This window comes from Schistocerca americana, chromosome 2, assembly GCF_021461395.2.
Source record: "Schistocerca americana isolate TAMUIC-IGC-003095 chromosome 2, iqSchAmer2.1, whole genome shotgun sequence".
Taxonomy (NCBI): domain Eukaryota; kingdom Metazoa; phylum Arthropoda; class Insecta; order Orthoptera; family Acrididae; genus Schistocerca; species Schistocerca americana.
Window position 1 is genome coordinate 116379110 of NC_060120.1, and position 19484 is coordinate 116398593.

The 19484-nt window shown below is 40.2% G+C and overlaps 1 protein-coding gene across 5 annotated transcripts in view; it reads left to right on the plus strand.

Moving 5' to 3' along the window:
* LOC124596524 (pumilio homolog 2) overlaps positions 1–19484 on the plus strand; it is a 596698-nt gene that overhangs the window by 508752 nt on the left and 68462 nt on the right. For all 5 annotated transcript variants that reach the window (XM_047135690.1, XM_047135693.1, XM_047135692.1 and 2 more), the window contains 2 exons: positions 14729–14825; positions 15763–15849. In XM_047135690.1, coding sequence (XP_046991646.1) covers positions 14729–14825; positions 15763–15849 — 184 coding nt within the window. The remainder of the gene's footprint in view (positions 1–14728; positions 14826–15762; positions 15850–19484) is intronic.

Sequence of the window (19484 nt, forward strand, 5' to 3'; positions counted from 1 at the left end):
ACTCCATCCCACAAAGTGACATGGCACCTGTACAACACAGTGCATGCACGTTTGCGTTCAATAGTCTGGCGGTTACGCAGATAATTAATGTACCAGCATTTCACATCTCGCACCTACAGTGACTTGTGATCTTGCTGTGTTAATCACTTAAATATTTTACCTAGACAAATGTAGTCCCGAATTTTCAACACTCTACATTAATAGTTTTTTGCTGCTGCGATTTTTTTCCGTGAGAGTAATCTTGACAGTTAAGCAGTATCTAATTGTTCTCACAGTGACTGCTTCGTTCCCGTTCCATGTTTTTTATCGATGCTCAGTCGGCAACATGTACCAGGAAATAGCGTGTAACACCTTTTCAGCTACTTTATATAGTATTTTACTATCGCGAATAAATTAGTGTTATTTCAGCGTGGTGAAGATGTGCAAAAATTTTTATAGAAGTGCACGCTCCAATGTGTAATTATTATTATCGATTTTAATATATTTAGAAGCAGCCAGTGTCTTTTGCTGCTCTTGCCAAACAGAGTGTTTGTGGCCATCTCTTGCAGTAAAAAGATTGTCTACGAGGAATGACATTATTCTCTCTAAGAGTTTAGTCCATATTCTGCAAGGGCGTTGATAACCTTGCCATTGAACGTCCTGAAACCAAGAACATCCACTATAAAGGTGCATTCTAGCGAAGCAATTGAACAGTGATTGTGAAGTTAGAACCTCCAAAATCCATCATATTCCGTAGTCTCTCACTCTCTCTCTCTGCCCAGGCCATATAAACGTAAAATTTGTTTCCTGATTATTTCACGCAGCTTTATCCGTGTGAAAGCAAGAAACATTACAGAATGATAACGGAACGTAAGGCATTAGTTCGTGTATGTACTTCATATTTTATGAATTTTACCAACGCCACATCAACCACAACATCTTCATACTGTCAAACTTTCATTTGAATGAAAGAATTTCGATACAAGATTAAAGTTTAATTAAGAGATGAAAGGAGAACCGATAATTTAAACGAAAGTGTTTTGCACTATAAACGAATAGTCAGTCGCATATTACACTGTTAGAGAATGGGCAAGTCAATGGCTGACGGAGCGGTGCATGCGTATTTACCAACCACCTTATACAGTAGGCGTCATATGAAACTGACATTTCTTGAAGTAGATGTAAGGATAATTCTCAGATTCCAAAGTGACGTAGTTATGCGTATTCGTCATTATTATTGTTTCAGTGGTCGTCGCGTGAAGTCTAACGGATAAGAGAAATTCGGCGTACTGATATTGAGAAATTGCACTTGATCGGCATGTTTTAAATGTAAATAAATGAATTACAGTGAAGATTTTAATTTTGCATTCGGTTAGTAGAAACGTGAACTAGGGGCTGCTCGTTTTTAATTTCCATTGTGAATTTTTCGCACAATTCCGATGCTTGTTTTGGACGTACTGAATGTGTGCGCATTTGTCTCAGTCAGGCTTCGTCGGGTGAAGAGGGTACAACTCGAGGGCGTCATCCTTCACAGGCTTGACCCTCTTTCAGGAGACGGGTAGGTGTCGAGCCAGGCTAATGAGACGGGCCGGTGAGAGTGGCCATTGTGCTGCACCTGTTGTTACCCGAGCACAATGCCGGCCGCCCTTTTACTAAACACTAGTCCGCAGCTTCCGAAACTTGCAACGAGATCATGACTGTCGACGCAGAGCAGATTAGAGACAGGTCGCAAGTGAAACCTGCGACTTGCGAGACAAAGCACTGGATTCTTGTGTATAGTAACATACTGTTAGGCTCACTGAGATTTTTGTTGGTCAGAAACATGTAGATATTTTTAAAATGTTAACCTTTCTTTACTTAAAGAGATAACAACCAGCTTCTTTTTATGTGGCTTTATTTATGCAATGACGTATTACGGTTTTTTACGTGTCTTCAAAAGTGACTGGTTACTAAATTTCTCCAACGAGTTTAATTCTCAGCCATGGAGCTCAATCACAAGTAATGATTAGTAATGATAAATTAATCTGCCTTTCTTGGAAAATAAAATGTTAACACAAAGTAATAGGGTACTACGATTTTAGAGAAATGCCAAAAACGCTTGACTTTGTAAATATTGTAGCAGTTTTACGTGTTCCCGCATTTGACTACGTCGAAGAGCATCGGTAATAGTTTCAAAGTAACCTACAATTGTAGCTGATGCAGTGGCTTAGCGAACAGGCGTCCTTGTCAAGACGCTTTACTACACCCTCCACCCCCAGCCGGCGCCCGGCGTACGATACTGCCGAGGCGCCAGCCCCCCCCCCCCCCCCCCCCCCCTTTCCAGAAACACATACGATAATATAATAGAATTTACTGTAATAATAATAAAAATATATCTCCTGGAAAATCTTGTCTGTCTTTGATACCATTTGGCGCTCCTCTGCAGGAGGCGCTGGGGGCCTGCCCCCCCCCCCCCCCCCTCTCACACACACACACACACACACACACACACACACACACACACACTCATTCGCTTCGCTACTGAGCCGAAGTTGTTGAAGGACGCTAGTGCGGCGCTTGAACGCAAAGTAACTAGTTCATATCGTGGCGGTGGAACAAACGCTCGCTACGTATGCGGTGCAGGAAGCTTAGGCTATTAACGATACCATCTGCCACATAGTACTCAACAGTTTTTCGTACGTTACCCAATGAAGTCTGCCTGCCAGTAGCCTAAGATGTGCTACATTTTTAGTTACTAGCTCTCTTCTTACTTCCTGCAGTTCTTAGTGGTACAAAGAGCTGCCATACTCCTTAGCCACCTCCTACCCTCGTTTACTGATACTAATCAGGTTGTGTTCTGATTTTTTTTTTTTTTTTTTTTTTACTTCGTCATTGGAACCTGTCGCTGTATTTTGCTAACTTTGCGAAACAATTAATACCGATTTTTTTAAGTGATAGGACGTGAGTTATGTCTTTTCTTCGATTCCCTGTGCTCAGTGTATCTGGACCCGTAGCTCTTAGAGCCTTCGAAAATGGGTCTACTGTAACCTATTTTTTTGTGAATTTGAGTTTTATGGCTTTTGTATTCAGTTAAAATACGTTCGCTTCCTTAATTGCTGTTCTCTTTTTGCAAACTGAATACTGTCGCGCAGTCGTATACCAATGCGAGATATTTTTCATTTGTTTTTGGTGCCGTCATTCACGAGGTGCATTGAATATAAATCTCATTTCCGGAATAAAACTTAAAGTCGACGACGTAATAAGAGTTTGTCATCAAAGCGTAGACAGTAACAAGGACGCTTGCAAAGCCTGCCACAACATAGACTGAAAGGCACAGTTGCCTAGAATTGCGACAGCAGTGAAGTATTGTCATAGAAACGTAAGCAAAATCGCTTTACATGACTGATGATAGTAGACGCTCGAAGCAGTCACTCCAAGCACCCTTCATCTGTCACGGATTATCTCATGCCGATCAAGCCGTAATGCTCTGCTCAGAGATAGGTGAAACTTCAAGCTCTAACCATCTTTGTTCTCATGTGCAAGAAGTCTCCACGTGTCTTCTTTACTTACATGTCTTTAATCTGCTATATTGGGGGGGGGGGGGGGGGTTAAACATTACCTTTAGCGTAGATAGCATATCGGACGTCTGGTTTTAGTCTTACATTTTTTACTGCTGTCTCATTTAGTAGACGCACAAATAGGTGTCTTTGAAGTGGGACAAGCTGCTTTTCTCAGTTATTTCCCAAGGATACTGTTCCGATATGAAACAACCCGTGAGTTTAGGCGGGAAACCTAGAAGTAGATCATATTTGCCCTGAAAGCCAATTTTATGACTAGGTTAATGTCATTTATATTATAAATTCGATAGCAACACTCATTCTCACAAGATACCCTTTAGTGTATATTTCTGTAGTCGTTTTAGAAGAGGTTACTCCTCCCTCCCAATTTTTTACGATACTTTCTCGTCAAGAACTGGTGGGCTAATTCCACGCAACGTCCGGAAAGCGTCTATAGGCGATCAGATTACCTGTAAAAAAGGGACAGAATTTTTCTTGGCGTTCTGAGCGTCCTCACAGTCTACAGGAACTGCCCCTCTAGTAATTAAAATGTTTGCAGTCAGGCACAGGCTTCCTCCGGAAGCAGCTTTCTGACAAGTGAACGGTCCCCTTGGCGTGCGTAGGCGTTTCCTCGCCCATCCACTTTGCGCCGAGCCGCTTCAGTCATCAGTCTTTCCAAGTACTCTCGACTGCTGTGGGGCTCTATGTTCGGTGTAGTAACTCGTCGTGCGCTGCGCATTGTGAGTTACACGATGTAGCCCAAGGCGTGTCATCGTTACAACCAGAAAACACCGGTTACCTGCAAAGTGCCGAGCTCACGCGAGAACAAGGCGTGGTCACAGTAGCGGTCGCTCGATACACGACTCGAGTATCACCACCATACATTTTTTTGGCTATCTACGCTAGTCTGAAATTATTTTGCCTCGTCTTTCCTAAGATTGATTTTAAATAACAAACCCTGCAATTCATCTGGATATTATTTGCAGCGATGTCAGTATCTAGTCGACACACTAAGAAAGATGATATATGTACAGTGTTACTATAAGTAACAAAGGAAGACCTGCCTCAGTTTAAAATATGAACAAACTTTTTCGATCACATGAAGATGATATAGTTAAGAATTAGTTCTGTCAAGTTGTTTAATGCTTGTGTTCGCCCTAAGTGAGAGCAGTAGCCTCCTGTGGAACGTGAGTATTCTTAAACCTACAAGCCTTATGTAAAGCTCCCTACATAAAAACATTTGCTGCTGCTTCGAGGAAGCATTGGTTTCGAGGTCTTTTCAGCCATTAAAAACCACGTACTTGATTCTGCTATGTATGAAGTCTGAAATGCAATTGTACACTTGTAAAAATGTAAACAAGTATTCAGCTACGAAACGTCACCGCAGAACTGTGTCGAAGGCTATCCGGAAGTCAAGAAACACACAAGTCTAAGCTCCACTGCCTCCAGCCTTCTGGATCTCTTGATAGAACAAAGCAGGCTCTTTCACATGATTGGCCCTCGACGAGATTATGTTGATTTCTTCAGAGAGGTTATTTCGGATCCTTGGAAAATCGCCATATGCGAGTGCAAGATACTTTTGTTCTGCAGCAGATCTGTATTGATAAGATAGATTAGTGGTCTGCGCATCTGTCTTGTCAACCTTGCTTAAAGAGTAGAGCGACCTACGAATTTTTCTAATCACCTGAGAACCGCTGTTGCTCAAGTACCTACGGTGGACTGTTCCGTGCAGAAGTATCAGTTCTTCCATATGCTCCGTAAGAATCTAACGGGTACCTCATCAGATCCACCGATCTCCCCTATATCAAGCTTCTTTGTTTTTCAAATTCCAACCGCAGGACAGGGATCGACTGTAGATACTGTCTTATGATCTTCGCTGAAGCAATTCCTAAACACATAATTATTTTAGCTTCCTTTTTATCCTCGGTTATGTTAATGACCATATGGCCGGCCGGTGGTGTGGCCGTGCGGTTCTAGGCGCTTCAGTCTGGAACCGCGTGTCCGCTACGGTCGCAGGTTCGAATCCTGCCTCGGGCATGGATGTGTGTGATGTCCTTAGGTTAGTTAGGTTTAAGTAGTTCTAAGTTCTAGGGGACTGATGACCTCAGATGTTGAGTCCCATAGTGCTCAGAGCCATTTGAGCGACCATGTGTATAGACAACACTGTTTCATTATTTGTTTAACATTGTATGAGAACATTTAGTTTTTTCTGGCAACCCGACAGGCAGTACGTTTCTTTCGAATTCATTGAAATGTTTTTGCGTAGATACTTTCAAATTTATTTGGGCTTGATTCAGTTTTTTTGTCGTAAATGATTTGGTTTCTTTGAACATGTTGTAGGTAACTTTCAAATATTATTGAACCATGTTTAGTGGTACCATAGTTAACTATATTCCTCGGCACAAATTTATTTAACAAGTGGTTACCTGCCTCAGAATTTGCGCCATGTACTCGTATTTACACTTCCCTCTCTAGATCTAAATGTTACCTATTGAATGCTCAACTTGTTTCTCATCATCTTGCTATCGCCCACCTTACATTTCGTAACTTTTTGCAACACTCTTCACTATTGACGCTATAATAGCCTTGTCACAGATTCCTTTGTTTACACTTACTGAAACTAAAAGTTCGAACACTTTCGCCACTAGATGTAATACGTTTCACTCGCGGCTGAGTTATTCAATAACGCGAACACGGTAGGTTTCATGATACGCATTTTGTACATCATATGAATTTTTGTCGTTGCAACCCGTCCTAAACACTCACGACTGAAGGTCTAGAAATCCAGATTTGGAAGTGTTCACGGACATAGAGCGTGGGGGACAGCTGCCCCGATGTAGCCTTGCCCCACCCGTTCCGCAAAACCCACGTGCGCGGCTGGCTGTCTTTATATGGCGATCACATCCGGCCCGCTCGTCTGCCGCCCACAGCTTCTGTGCGCCTTCCACGGGACTTAAGTGTCCCAGTCGGTGCTCCTAAAACTTCACTACTCTGTGCTGATAGGTGAGAAATTAGACACCGTATTTGTTAACGCTTTACTAGCCTCTGGAACACCGACACAGCCAGTTCACAATTATAGGACTGCCGTTCAATTGAGGACATCTTCTGTGTATTTGCTACCGGTCGGTAGCAGTTCTGGTTGAATTTCGTATGGCAGTGGCTATTACGCACTGCCTCCAGTTCCCGTTGCCAGCAAAGTTTCGTTTTGTATCACGTGTTTAAAGCAGTAGCGTTGCGGCTTCGGTATGTATTAGGTTGGTGCATAAGTTCGTGGGGTTTCTCCAGTAGTTTAATACACACAACAGATACACATACATACTTTAGTCATCGATAATATACATCGAAGCGCCAAAGAAAGTGATATAGGCATGCGTATTCAAATACAGAGATATGTAAACTGGCAAAATAGGGCGCTGCGGTCGGCAACGCCGATACAAGATAACTGTCTGGCGCAGTTGTTAGATCGGTTACTCCTGCTACAGTGGCAGGTTATCAAGATTTAAGTGAGTTTTGAATGTGGTGTCATAGTCGGCGCACGAGCGGTGGGGCACAGCATCTCCGAGGTAGCGATGAAGTCGGGGACATTCCCGTACGACTATTTCACGAGTGTACCGTGAATATCAACAAAAGCAAAACTAGGATAATGGAATGTAGTCAAATTAAGTCGGGTGATGCTGAGGGAATTAGATTAGGAAATGAGACACTCAAAGGTGTTTTGCTATTTGGGGAGCAAAATAACTGATGATGGTCGAAGTAGAGATGATATAAAATGTAGGCTGGCAATGGCAAGGAAAGAGTTTCTGAAGAAGAGAAATTTGTTAACATCGAGTATAGATTTAAGTGTCAGGAAGTCGTTTCTGAAAGTATTTGTATGGAGTGTAGCCATGTATGGAAATGAAACATGGACGATAACTAGTTTGGGCAAGAAGGGAATAGAAGCTTTCGAAATTTGGTGTTACAGAAGAATGCTGAAGATTAGATGGGTAGATCACATAACTAATGAGGAGGTATTCAATAGAATTGGGGAGAAGAGGAGTTTGTGGCACAACTTGACTAGAAAAAGGGATCGATTGGTAGGACATGTTCTGAGGCATTAAGGGATCACCAATTTAGTACTGGAGGGCAGCGTGGAGGGTAAAAATCGTAGAGGGAGACCAAGAGATGAATACAGAAAGCAGATTCAGAAGGATGTAGGTTGCAGTAGTTACTGGGAGATGAAGAAGCTTGCACAGGATAGAGTAGCATGGAGAGCTGCATCAAACCAGTCACAGGACTGAAGACCACCACAACAACAACAGCAACAACCTTGAATATCAGGAATCTGGTAAAACATCAAATCTCCGACATCGTTGCGGCTGGAAAAAGATCCTGCAAGAACGGGACGACGACGACTGAAGAGAAACGTACAAAGTGGCAGAAGCGCAGCCCTTCCGCAAATTGCTGCAGGTTTCAGTGCTGGGCCATCAGCAAGTGTCAGCGCGCGAACCATTCAACGAAACATCATCGATATGGGCTTTCGGAGCCGAAGGTCGACTCGTGTACTCTTGATGTCTGCACGACAAAAAGCATTACGTCTCGCCTGGGCCCGTCAACACCGACATTGGACTGTTAATGACTGGAAACATGTTGCCTTGCCGGACGATTCTCTTTTCAAATTGTATCGAGCGGATGGACGTGTATAGGTATGGAGACAACCTTATGAATCCATGGACCTTACATGTCAGTAGGCGACTGTTCAAGCTGGTGGAGGCACTGTGAAGGCATGGCACGTGCGCAGTCGGCATGGGACCCCTGATATGTCTAGATATCACTCTCGACAGGTGACACGTACGTAAGCATCCTCTCTGATCACCTGCATCCATTCACGTCCATTGTCCATTCCAGCGGACGCTAACGCTGGGATATCTTTTCGATTCTGCGACAGCAAAATCACGTAGTTTTGAGGCGAAGAACTCGTCGAGCCATGTTCGGAGCGCATTTTCGTCTGGAAAGAGAGTTCCTTGAAGGTTGTTCGATAGAGAGGGAAAAAGTCGAAAGTATGAGGACGCAAGGTCAGGCAAATAAGATGAGTGCGGAATGACTTCCCAACCCAACTCTGTTTTTTGTCACTCCAGCTTATTGCGGACGGAAGTTATCACTACAAGCAGTCTTTCTGGTCGTTGTTCTTGGACTGCGACTACAAGACATCTTATTTGTTAACAGTAAACGTCAGCAGTGATTGTTACAGCTCGGAGAAGCAATTCGTGATATACCACTACGTCGCTGTTCCACCAGATGCATAGCATTATCATCAGTGGATGCTAGCTGGTTTCCTTGTGTTAGCATAAAGACACTATTTCTCGTCACCATAATATGATACGGGATAGGAATGGTTGGTGCTGTTGATGAACCAATTGATGACGAGCAAGCAGGACGTACATACGGTACGCCCACCCGCTGATTTTTTGTGATTTTGACGTAGGGGATGCCGTACGTATACACACGATTTTTGAACCTATCACATTTGCTAGTTCTCGAGTACACCGATATGTAGCATTGTGGATTAATGCGTTTAAACCATTTTCATCAAATCCCGAAGGTCTTCTTGAATGTTTTTCTATTTTCTTGCCGTGCTCTGTCCAGTGGCACAAATGTTTCCGGCTGCCTCCGATGCTGTCACCCCTCTATTGAACTCAAGCAGAACATGTCGGAAATGTTCCGATTTCTCCATTTGGCACTCCATTTTCTATCGTCCACAGTTTCATTCACTATCTCCACATGACAATATAAAAACTCAAATAGCGACAGTAAACTACAAATAAAAGATGACAATCTATGAATAAACTTGTAGCAACCGGTATACCAACATGTAAAACAAAAACTCGCGCACCAACCGAAAATAAGTGAATTTTTCTGTAACAGATTCTCTTGTGCAGATCTTGGGTTTCCCGCACTTTACTTCATTGTCATCTGGCCGTGTCTGTGACTACAATAATTAAGTCCCCCCAACGGGAATGGTTCGCTCTTGTATTCCATTCTTTGCTGCACTCGCTGCAAGTAGGTCGGCCTTCACATTCCTCAGAATCCTGGCAGTAGCAGCTATTTGTATGGGAAATACTAACTCCTATAGCCCTTACCATTGAATGTTGGCAACGCGAGTAGCGACTCAGTTATTATTGCAATTTGGTCACCATGGATCATCATACTGCATCTTAGCTCTCTTTCGATGCCAGAGTGTTAACGCCGTGTAAACTTAACGCTTCTTTCGATAGGTGGGATCTGCGTAGGCGCAACCAATGGAATCATATTTTAAGGCGGCATTTCATTGTTGGATTAAGTAGTTTCCTTTTTGCTGTTAAGTTGAATTTTTTGTATAACTCGGAGAATTTAAAAAAATAACAAGCAAAAAATGGTTCAAATGATTCTGAGCACTATGGGTCTTAACATCTAAGGTCATCAGTCCCCTAGAACTTAGAACTACTTAAACCTAACTAACCTAAGGATAAAACACACCTCCATGCCCGAGGCAGGATTCGAACCTGCGACCGTAGCGGTCACGCGGTTCCAGACTGTAGCGCCTGGAACCGCTCGGCCACTCTAGCCGGCAAAATAACAAGCATTTTCGTTGCTCCGCGAAAGAAAGAAAGAAAGGAATTTACAGTGCCGATTTTGGAAGAGAACAACATAACGTGCGTGAAAAATTAATAGCATGATTTGTGGCATCACTGACGCAGAATAATCGGTAGTCAAGTGTTGAATTGAAGGTGAAATAACGTAACCATCAATTAATACACGCTAATACTAAAATCGAAGTCAGTGTGCCAGAACGATAACTTCGCTAAAAAGTTTATTTCCTTTGGTCTGTAATGGCATAGAGAATTCCCGAGGTGTAAAATATCTCATTTTTATGTAGGAGGAGGATAGGAGATCGGATGCACGTGCCAAGTATGCTAAGAGTACTATCGCAGCAGACGAAGACTCGTTGTTGATGTAAATTAGTGTTTGTATGAACGAATAAATCCAATAGTGATGAATATAATCGAAAGAACAAACATCCGTTTCGTATTTCACTTCCTGCTAGATGTTCATAAACTTCATGACAGAGAAAGATGTTTTTAACTAAAAATTGCCGACTCACCGCCGTATCGACGGGTGTAGTTTTTGGATCGGAAATCAAAAAACAGGTAGCTTAGGGTAAAAAATTAGCCCATCTACCTGAGGGGTTAGTCTACAACGGTTCAGCTGTTTTCTTTGTCCCTCGGTAGCTCAGAGAACAACTACATCCAGTTCCAGAATTTTTATATCGAGAAAATAGTTCAGTTGTCAACAATGCAAAAGGAACGTTTGACCACATTAATTGAAAACATCTGACAACATGTAGGGTAGGTAACATTTTAAATGTTTCTCAGTTGTTTTAATCTTGTTGCGTATCGGTGAATACAGTCGCTCAGAGTCCTAGTTCGGACGGATTGATCACTTTACTGTGGCGTCTTAATTATTGTTTGGTCATTCCCCATCACATCAGAAAATCATATTATGTAGTTGCTGTCTTCTCACTATTGCTTGCAGAAGATGGCAGTGTTAAAACGTCCGTGAAGAGAAGTATCATGACCCCCGCAGTTTGTTCTACTGTTCATGTTTTTTCTTATCTAGAGTCATATTCGTGAGAAACTGTTAAAGGAAACACTGTTGCCTAAAAATCCAGGAATACTACTAACGTGTTTCTTCGCTTCGTACGATGCAGTGAACGTCTGTGACCCGCGAAAGTGGACCATTTCCGATTGTGGAAACTTGTGCGTTCTTATAAGCTGGGGACGATATTTCACAAATTGAGTTGAGTAGAGGTGCGACACGAAGGCTGAGGAACTCACGACTCCTCTGCGAGGCAACCTCGTGAGCGCGAAAGTCGTGGAGCCCGCAGCTTTGTGCTAGGCCGTCGACCCACGCGCTGCCCTGCTCGTCAGCGGGCGACCATCTCCGTAGCTGGCGGCGTCGTAATCGCGTGCGGAAGCGCAACAGTAAAACAGCAGGTAATGTGATACCTGTTGTAACGTTATTTGGGAACTACAGTGAATCACAGTTTTGTGCAACAGCAACTGTAAAATTTGTTGAAAATACACAGGGAAAATATTCAATTGCACCTCATCTTCTCATTATAGAGTACGAACCAGATGGCTTATCAGATATATTCGCGCACTGCGTTCTTTATCATTTACATTATGTCACTTCTTCATTTACATTTCACATATTTTATGGGCATCAGTGGCTGACAGACTCTGCGCATTCAGAAACAGCACGAGTGGGCGAGTGTAACTTAAATATTCTTGGCATATTCGTTATCTTGTGTATTAACCACAGCCATATTGCACATGAACATTGTTGTTGTCTCTAGCATTGATGTCTGTCTTTCACAGATAAATCAAATGAGTCAGTGTACCTGTCAACCATCTGTTCCTTCAACATTGTTAATGCACTCGCTCTGTGAAGGCTATATATATATATATATATATATATATATATATATATATATATATATATATATATATATATATATATATATATACGCTCAGAAAGTGGGGCATTACTTTTTTAGTTGACAAGGATAGCATGCACGTTAGAGAATGGGGTTTGGTGAAAGAACTGAGTGATGGCGTCGTTAGAGACGTACCATCATCAGAGAGTTTACGAGATGAATTTAGCATGCATTAAAATAGCATCAAATTTTTGTAGTGGCTTGGTAACTGAGAGTGTACTTTGCAATATAGGTACAATTAAATCTTGAGTTCAGTAAGAGTACTATAACATATTTCTGTCAGCATCAAAAAATGGTTGCTTGTACAACCACAAATAAAGAAAAAGACTGCTGAAGTTCGTTAGATGCTAGTTTATGGACATACATGTTAAACTGCTTCCTGCTGTTCTAAGTGACAATTGACCTTCTGTTTACTCTCCCTGATCACTCACAAAGATGTGAGAAGGCTGCGGATTAGTTTTTAGGGACACACATTCTCTGCTGATATGCATATGCCCTGTCGGTATGCCGAATTTTCCAAATGCAGTGTTTGATGAGCAATTTAGGAGCTAATTTAAATTGTGCTTGAATTGTTATAGAACAATCACGCAATTTCAAAACTCGAGGACACAGTTAAAATCCATTTCCTCGGTCATTGGATTTTCATCTTGCCTATTTTCTAACATGGTAAACTGTGCTCAATGTGGATCACAGCTAAGAAGAAAAACTAATATTTGATATGAGATGAGATACTAGTGTAAGTGAAGCTGTGAGGATGGGTTGCGAGTCATGCTTGGGTAGCTCTGTCGGTAGAGGCGAAGGTCCCGTGTATGAGTCCTGTTCCAGAACACACTTTTAATCTGCCGGGAAGTTTCAGTATTTGAGGATGTTATGGGAATAAGTTTCCTTCAATTGATTGGAAACTAAATTTAACTTTGGTAAGGCTTTGCAATGTTCATGATTCAAGAACAATTTTTTACTAATGTTTCGATGATATCACTCTTAAGAATTGTAAATCATGTAAATAAATCTGTATGTGTCTAAAGCATTTTAAGTCCATTGTTTTTATCTATTTGTCTTCTGTTTTGTGGTTAAACTGAATCAAGCTGGTACTCAGCTTTTGTCAGAAGTAAAAATAGGAAAAGAATAAGGAAAAAGAGAGGAGGACTGGGACTAAACTCTCAGAGTATTAACTTGGGCCAGTATGCATCGGCTATCTTATGACTACGACAACCGATTCCATTGAAAATGAAGTGAAATGATTACATGGCATTTTTGAGGTGCTAAACTAATATTTTCCACTTTTTGAGGGTATCTGTTGGATAGGGACCCATCATGGTAAATGGCTTAAGGGTGAAATACCTGACATAGTACACTACTGGGTGGTTGCTATTAAACTTTCCCTACTTGAGAGGGCCTCCATGAAAAACAAGTGACTGTAGTACAGTGAAACTTTGTGGCAACATTTGTAAGGACACGCAGAATAGATATATTGAATAAACAGTTAAAAGAAACACATTTTAATTTCCACATATCAGGGTAACGTTTGTTATTTGCGTACCATGTTCATGTTCCAGGTAACAAATGATGCTCAACGTGATGACTGTGCATCCATGACATCTTAGAATCATACTAGAGATTGCTCTGCTGCTGGCTGAAACATTCTCATTTGAGATTTTGGCTACATCCCTCACTATGCTCATCTTCAACCTCCAACATGTGTTAGTGTCCTATTTGTAAAACCCATTGTTCAGGTAACCCCACAGCCAGAAATCACACGGGTTCAAATCTGGTGATCTTGGTGGCCATGCAGTTTGAAATGATGAGCCAATGATTCACTTTTCTCCAAATGTGTTATGGAGTAACCGAGTGACCTCACGAGCATTGTGAAATGGAGCTTTATTGTGCATCAAAACAGTTGAGTGCAAAGCATTTCTCTCCCATACGGCAGGAATCAGTGTTGGTGAAGCAGATCACAGTAATGTGTGCCGTTCACACTGCATGTCATTGGTCCTGGGAATCAGAGTTCCTCCCTGTGTTACCGTACCAGTACCAGTGCCTAATGTCAAGTCATGAAACCAACACTACTAAGAGTGCAAGTCCTGCTGTGTGCAGTCTAAACGTCATTCTTATGAAGTTGGGTACTTGTGCAGTACGGTAAATAGTTTTTTATCTACACTGGCTCAGGTAGTTAAAGTTCCATTATAATCGCCCTGTGCATCACAGTTCAGTACATTGATTGATCACCATCCCAGCCTCGAGCGCTCCTCTTGAGTCTCTCTCTCTCTCTCTCTCTCTCTCTCTCTCTAAGCCTGATAGTATTCTAAGGTGCATTTGTTGTAATATGTTACACTGCCAAAGTTACTCAAATACAGTACACAGCCGGGAAAACATTCCGTAGTTGGTTTCATATTGTGCTGCATTTTTAGACAATCTGTTCTAGACCATGACCATTGTGAGTACATAATTTTGGTGTCCACAAATGTGTTAGCGCATCTGATTCAATTGTGTTCAACGTATCTTAGCAAATATGTTCTATAAAATGCTTTCATCAGTCACTCTGAGCATAATTGCTTAATGTCATACGTAAGGTGGCATCTAGAACAGGAACACACAATAATAATAATATGGGTAGCACCTAAAATATTACAGTTTAAATTACTGGATGTTGAAGAACAGTGCGTGGTCTTCAAGCTATTAACAGTAATTTATTTATTCACAGCAACTGTTCCGCAGTCAGCAGCAGCAACAAGCTACGCCTCAACAGTTGCTCTTGCAGCAACAACAGTACCTAGCAACACAACAGCAGCAGCAACTTGGTGAGTTTACAGTTTTAATTTAATGTTACTCTGCACTAAACTTTCAGGGTCCTTCTTAAAAAGAGTTTAGAAAAATCTTTTCATCTTTTAAAACCAGTTCATAGGAATGAAGTGTACAGCATTCATAGTAAATGTAAGATCTACTGCCTCCTTTTTTATGGTCTATTTGTCATTGGAAAGCTGTTGACTTGTACATATTGTAAACAATTAATTGATTTACTCAGAAACTTAAAGACCAGAAATGCTAACATTTTCAAATTTTCATTTTCCTCATATGTTACTTATATTGTACATATTTTGTGTACCGGTGAAATTGTACATATCCATTTTCAAATTATTTGTTTAGTTACATTTACTTGAAGTAGCATGTTGACTCCATAACAGTTGTGCGCACCAGTAACAATAAGTGTAGAATGTCTTAGCAGTTGCATTACTGAAATTTCACAGATGGTGCTACAGAGTTGTACATGTGAAAGTTCAGTATATATATATTATTGATTTCTGCTTTAACCTTCATAAAGTGAGAAATGAGACACAACTGAGACTGTACCTGGACTGCATAGTTATTAAAAAAAATTAATTAGATGATAAAATGTAACTCATATACTACGTTACCCTTAAACCACTCATTTAAGACCTAAATATTCTATGCTGGTCTGTAATACACTCCATGCAGGATCACATGACTGCCATAAGAAATCAATTTTTCAAGACATTTAAATGACTACCTAAGTTTCAGCCCATGATATTATCAGCCATTTCAGATTTATCAAAGCTCGTTCACTGGTTCAGCTGCCCATATTTTATTTCTGTTTTAAATTTTCAGTTATGGAGCAGTTTTTTTCAGAACACATGTAACAGACTTTGGATCTGAATGCAGAGAGACCTAATGAAAGTGAATGCTATCTTGTAGATCATTTTAAGTGTTTCTTTGCAGGGCTGGCTGCCCCTGCTGCAGCATTTACGAGTGCACCTTATGTGATAAATGCACCCCAAGAGCCTTATGTTGGAACACTTATTGCAGGTGAGGTTTTATTTTCCATGTTATTTGTTTCCTTGTGTTTTAATATTGGAATCTTCAAACAATTCATAAATTTCATCATATTAAATAGAAGAGTGAGGGTATAGTCATACATTGTATCATGATACTTGGTGTCATTTTAATTTTTAGTTTGCTTTAAGAGAGAATTTTAATATCCCCCAATGGCAATCACATTTTTGTCAGTATTTTGTATATTATTCAGTTTTTGGTGTTTATGCTTTACACTACAAAAATATCAGTGCCCTTTACTTGTTTTTATTGTATCCTAGAAGGCTTCTTAACAAAAGAAATGTGGCCTAAAATAATATCAGAATGCGTGCATCTAACAAGAAGTGAATTTTGTTAGAGGACATTCCTTCCTCTTACACAGAAATATTAATACTTCAAATCTATAATCTTACAATGAAACTCGTCAATGAACTTGCCAGTTACGAAGTTTGCGGAAAAAAGATTTATATTACCAGCTACAGAAGCTTCATAATACATAATTATTCAAATGGGATTTTAAAAAAGTGCTTTTTTCTAAACCAAGCTTAAAGAAACCAATGTTTCAAAAAACTAAATCCTCGCAGATTAAGAAGATAAAAGTACGTGGATGTTGGGACTGTTCAAATGTAATATATGTTAAGGAACAGAGATGAAACAAAAAAAAAATTGTTTCGATAGAAAAACAAAAGTAGATGTCAACTTTCTTTGTTTACATGAAAACTGTGATGAAGGCTACGGCGGTTGTTCTGTTTTTGTAGTATTTAAAGACTTTTTTTTCCTTTTTATTAAGTATAGTATCTATACAGCCACATGCATTCTGGATTGTAATATTAACTACAAATGAATGGAATTGTTCAGCTATATTATCTGAAGAAGAAACCTGCTGCCAGAACCACCACCACCACCACCCTTAAGCAGGAGTAAGACATGAAATGGTGGGAAAGATGATGTAACTTACCAAACGAAAGTGTTGGTACTTTGATAGAGACAATAACAAACAAAAACACACACAAAATTCAAGCTTTCGCAACCCACGGTTGCTTCATCAGGAAAGAGGGAAGGAGAGGGAAAGACAAAAGGATGTGGGTTTTAAGGGAGAGGGTAAGGAGTCATTCCAGTCCTGGGAGGGGAAAGACTTACCTTAGGGGGGAAAAAGGGACAGGTATACACTGCCACGCGCGCGCGCCCACACCCACACACAAACAACCCCCCCCCCCCACCACACACACACACACACACACACACACACACACACACACACACACACACACACACACACACACACACACACACACACACACATTTTTCCCACGTGTAATGTTTCCCTATATATATATATTTCATTATGCACTATCTTTAAAAAACAGAATCTTAAACTGTTACATTGAACCACAATACATTTACTTTGGGGACAGTTTGTTATACTTCTTAACTAATTGATTTTGCTTGGAAGTGATAGGGATACACACTCGATATGCATTGAACGGTGCATACCACAATTAAGCAACCATGAGTATCATTGTGTGGACTGTAAAACTTCAATTAAAATGAGAATTAATTTTTTTATGTTCATACAGCTCACAATAAAAATGTAGTAAATTGCTTTGTTTTTTTTTACTTAAGATTGCTGTAGTCAGTGCTGTAACCACACATATCTAATAATGCCTTGTACAAAGGAAGCAGTTGTGTCCTGATAATAGGTTATAGTTCATTTGGTGATCACATGAGGGTACTGTATTCCTGCCAGGTTCCACTAAAATCTCTTGAATTAATGTAGTCCTGGATCTGGTCTCATTCTGCAATATAAGCTGTGTACCAGACTGGGACTCAAGCGTAGATCATCTGTCCTTCTCAGGCAAATGCTATACTGATGAACTGTCCAGGCATGACTCGCTCTTATTGCTTTACCTCCAACAGTACCTGTTTCCTACTTTTGTTGGTTTGCATGTAAATTTTAATCTTGTGCTATTTGTAATTTGACATGTACACTTTGGAAGAGGCAATTATGTCCTTGTTCACCTTCAGTTATGCTTCAAATACTCTCATTATGTACAAATACTGCTTGTACTTAGCCTTGCTAAATAATTAATATTTTTAGTCTCTTCCCCAGTTTTGAACCTGATACGTAATTTACATCTTGTGTGATAGTGTTGGCACTACTGTCTGTGAGTAACTTCATGAAGTGTTCATCATCATCACACTTCCTCTTGTAAATACTGTTCTTCTGAATGATCCAGATGAATTGTTCATTCTGCTGTGTCGGTTTTTAAATGTGTTTTTACATTCTTAAGTGCACAAAACAATATCAGATGGTTTCTGTTACTGGCTTATGACTATAAATTTTGTGGTAATGGTGGAGGTGTTAAACTGTGTAATTTTTTGTTGAAATGTATTAGAGAAGACATTTAATTTTCTTTTTTTGTGATTTGTTTTTAATCTTGACATTTTCTTTAATATATTAATTTTAATTTTTCAAGGGATGCCAAAAATCTGTGTTCAGGAGAAGGTTTTTGTAACCAATTGTCATACGACAAGAAATCTTAAAACAATGATAAAGATACAAAACAACAAAATTTTAGTTTAAAGGGCATGTGGTCTCTGGTGCCTTGTTACAGAGTTATAATTAAATTAAGATTTATTTCATTTGTTACCACTTTCGTGAAAATAGCCTTCCCATTAGTGATAAAGCCTGTAATATGCAATCTCCAAAGTGAACAACGCATGTACTGAAGCAAAAGTACTGTGATGTGGCTGGTGGCACAATGGGGACAGCCCAGATGTGTGGTTGTGCCACTCATTCATTGCATTGAGTGAACTCATACAAAAAAGTTGCACATAAGCCAAGTCTCCGTCAGTAAACATATCAATAGTGCTGTATATCAGTGTTAATATAATAAGAATGCTACTGGGAAAAATAAACCTGAGATGGAACCAAGCAATATTGAATGCAGCTTGAGGGCAAAGAGTAAAGTAGGCATTACTGTTGTCAGCAGCAAGTTCCATAAGTAACTGGAACAAGTTTGTTCCCAAACAAGACGCATGGTGTATACTGTTACCATTCACACTGTTTGACAGATATTTTCAGTGCAGCATAGATAAAAAGATAATTGGAAGTTTAAAGTAAAAGAAATGCAATTACTCTGTAATGAGCCACTGGAGGCCAAGGGTCCCTGATATCAAGATGCTCAGAAAATATCCTGGAAAAATTTTGTCTGTAGAGTCTGGGTTCACCCTGCACACTGACAAAAATCTTAACATTTGAAGGCAAATAAAGTGTCTTTTATGTACCTCATAAATGCCCATGTAACTTTAATCAAACTGAAAAGTGACACATATAACCAAAATATAAATACGGATTATTAGTAGTAGCAGTAGTAGTAGTAGTAGTAGTAGTAATTAATAATAATAATAATAATAATAATAATATGTGCCCTTAGCAACGTAAAATGGTTGTGGTCACATTGGACCAACATGAGACAGTTACTATATCGTTAGCACACAGGAGTAATTTACTGGTAACTCAGAAATACTGTGGTTAGAACTCCTCTTTGACGAAGTAAATCTTAACAAAACCACCACCTGTCATCATTGTGGAAGCACAATCGCTTCCCAAATGGGAAATGCGCACC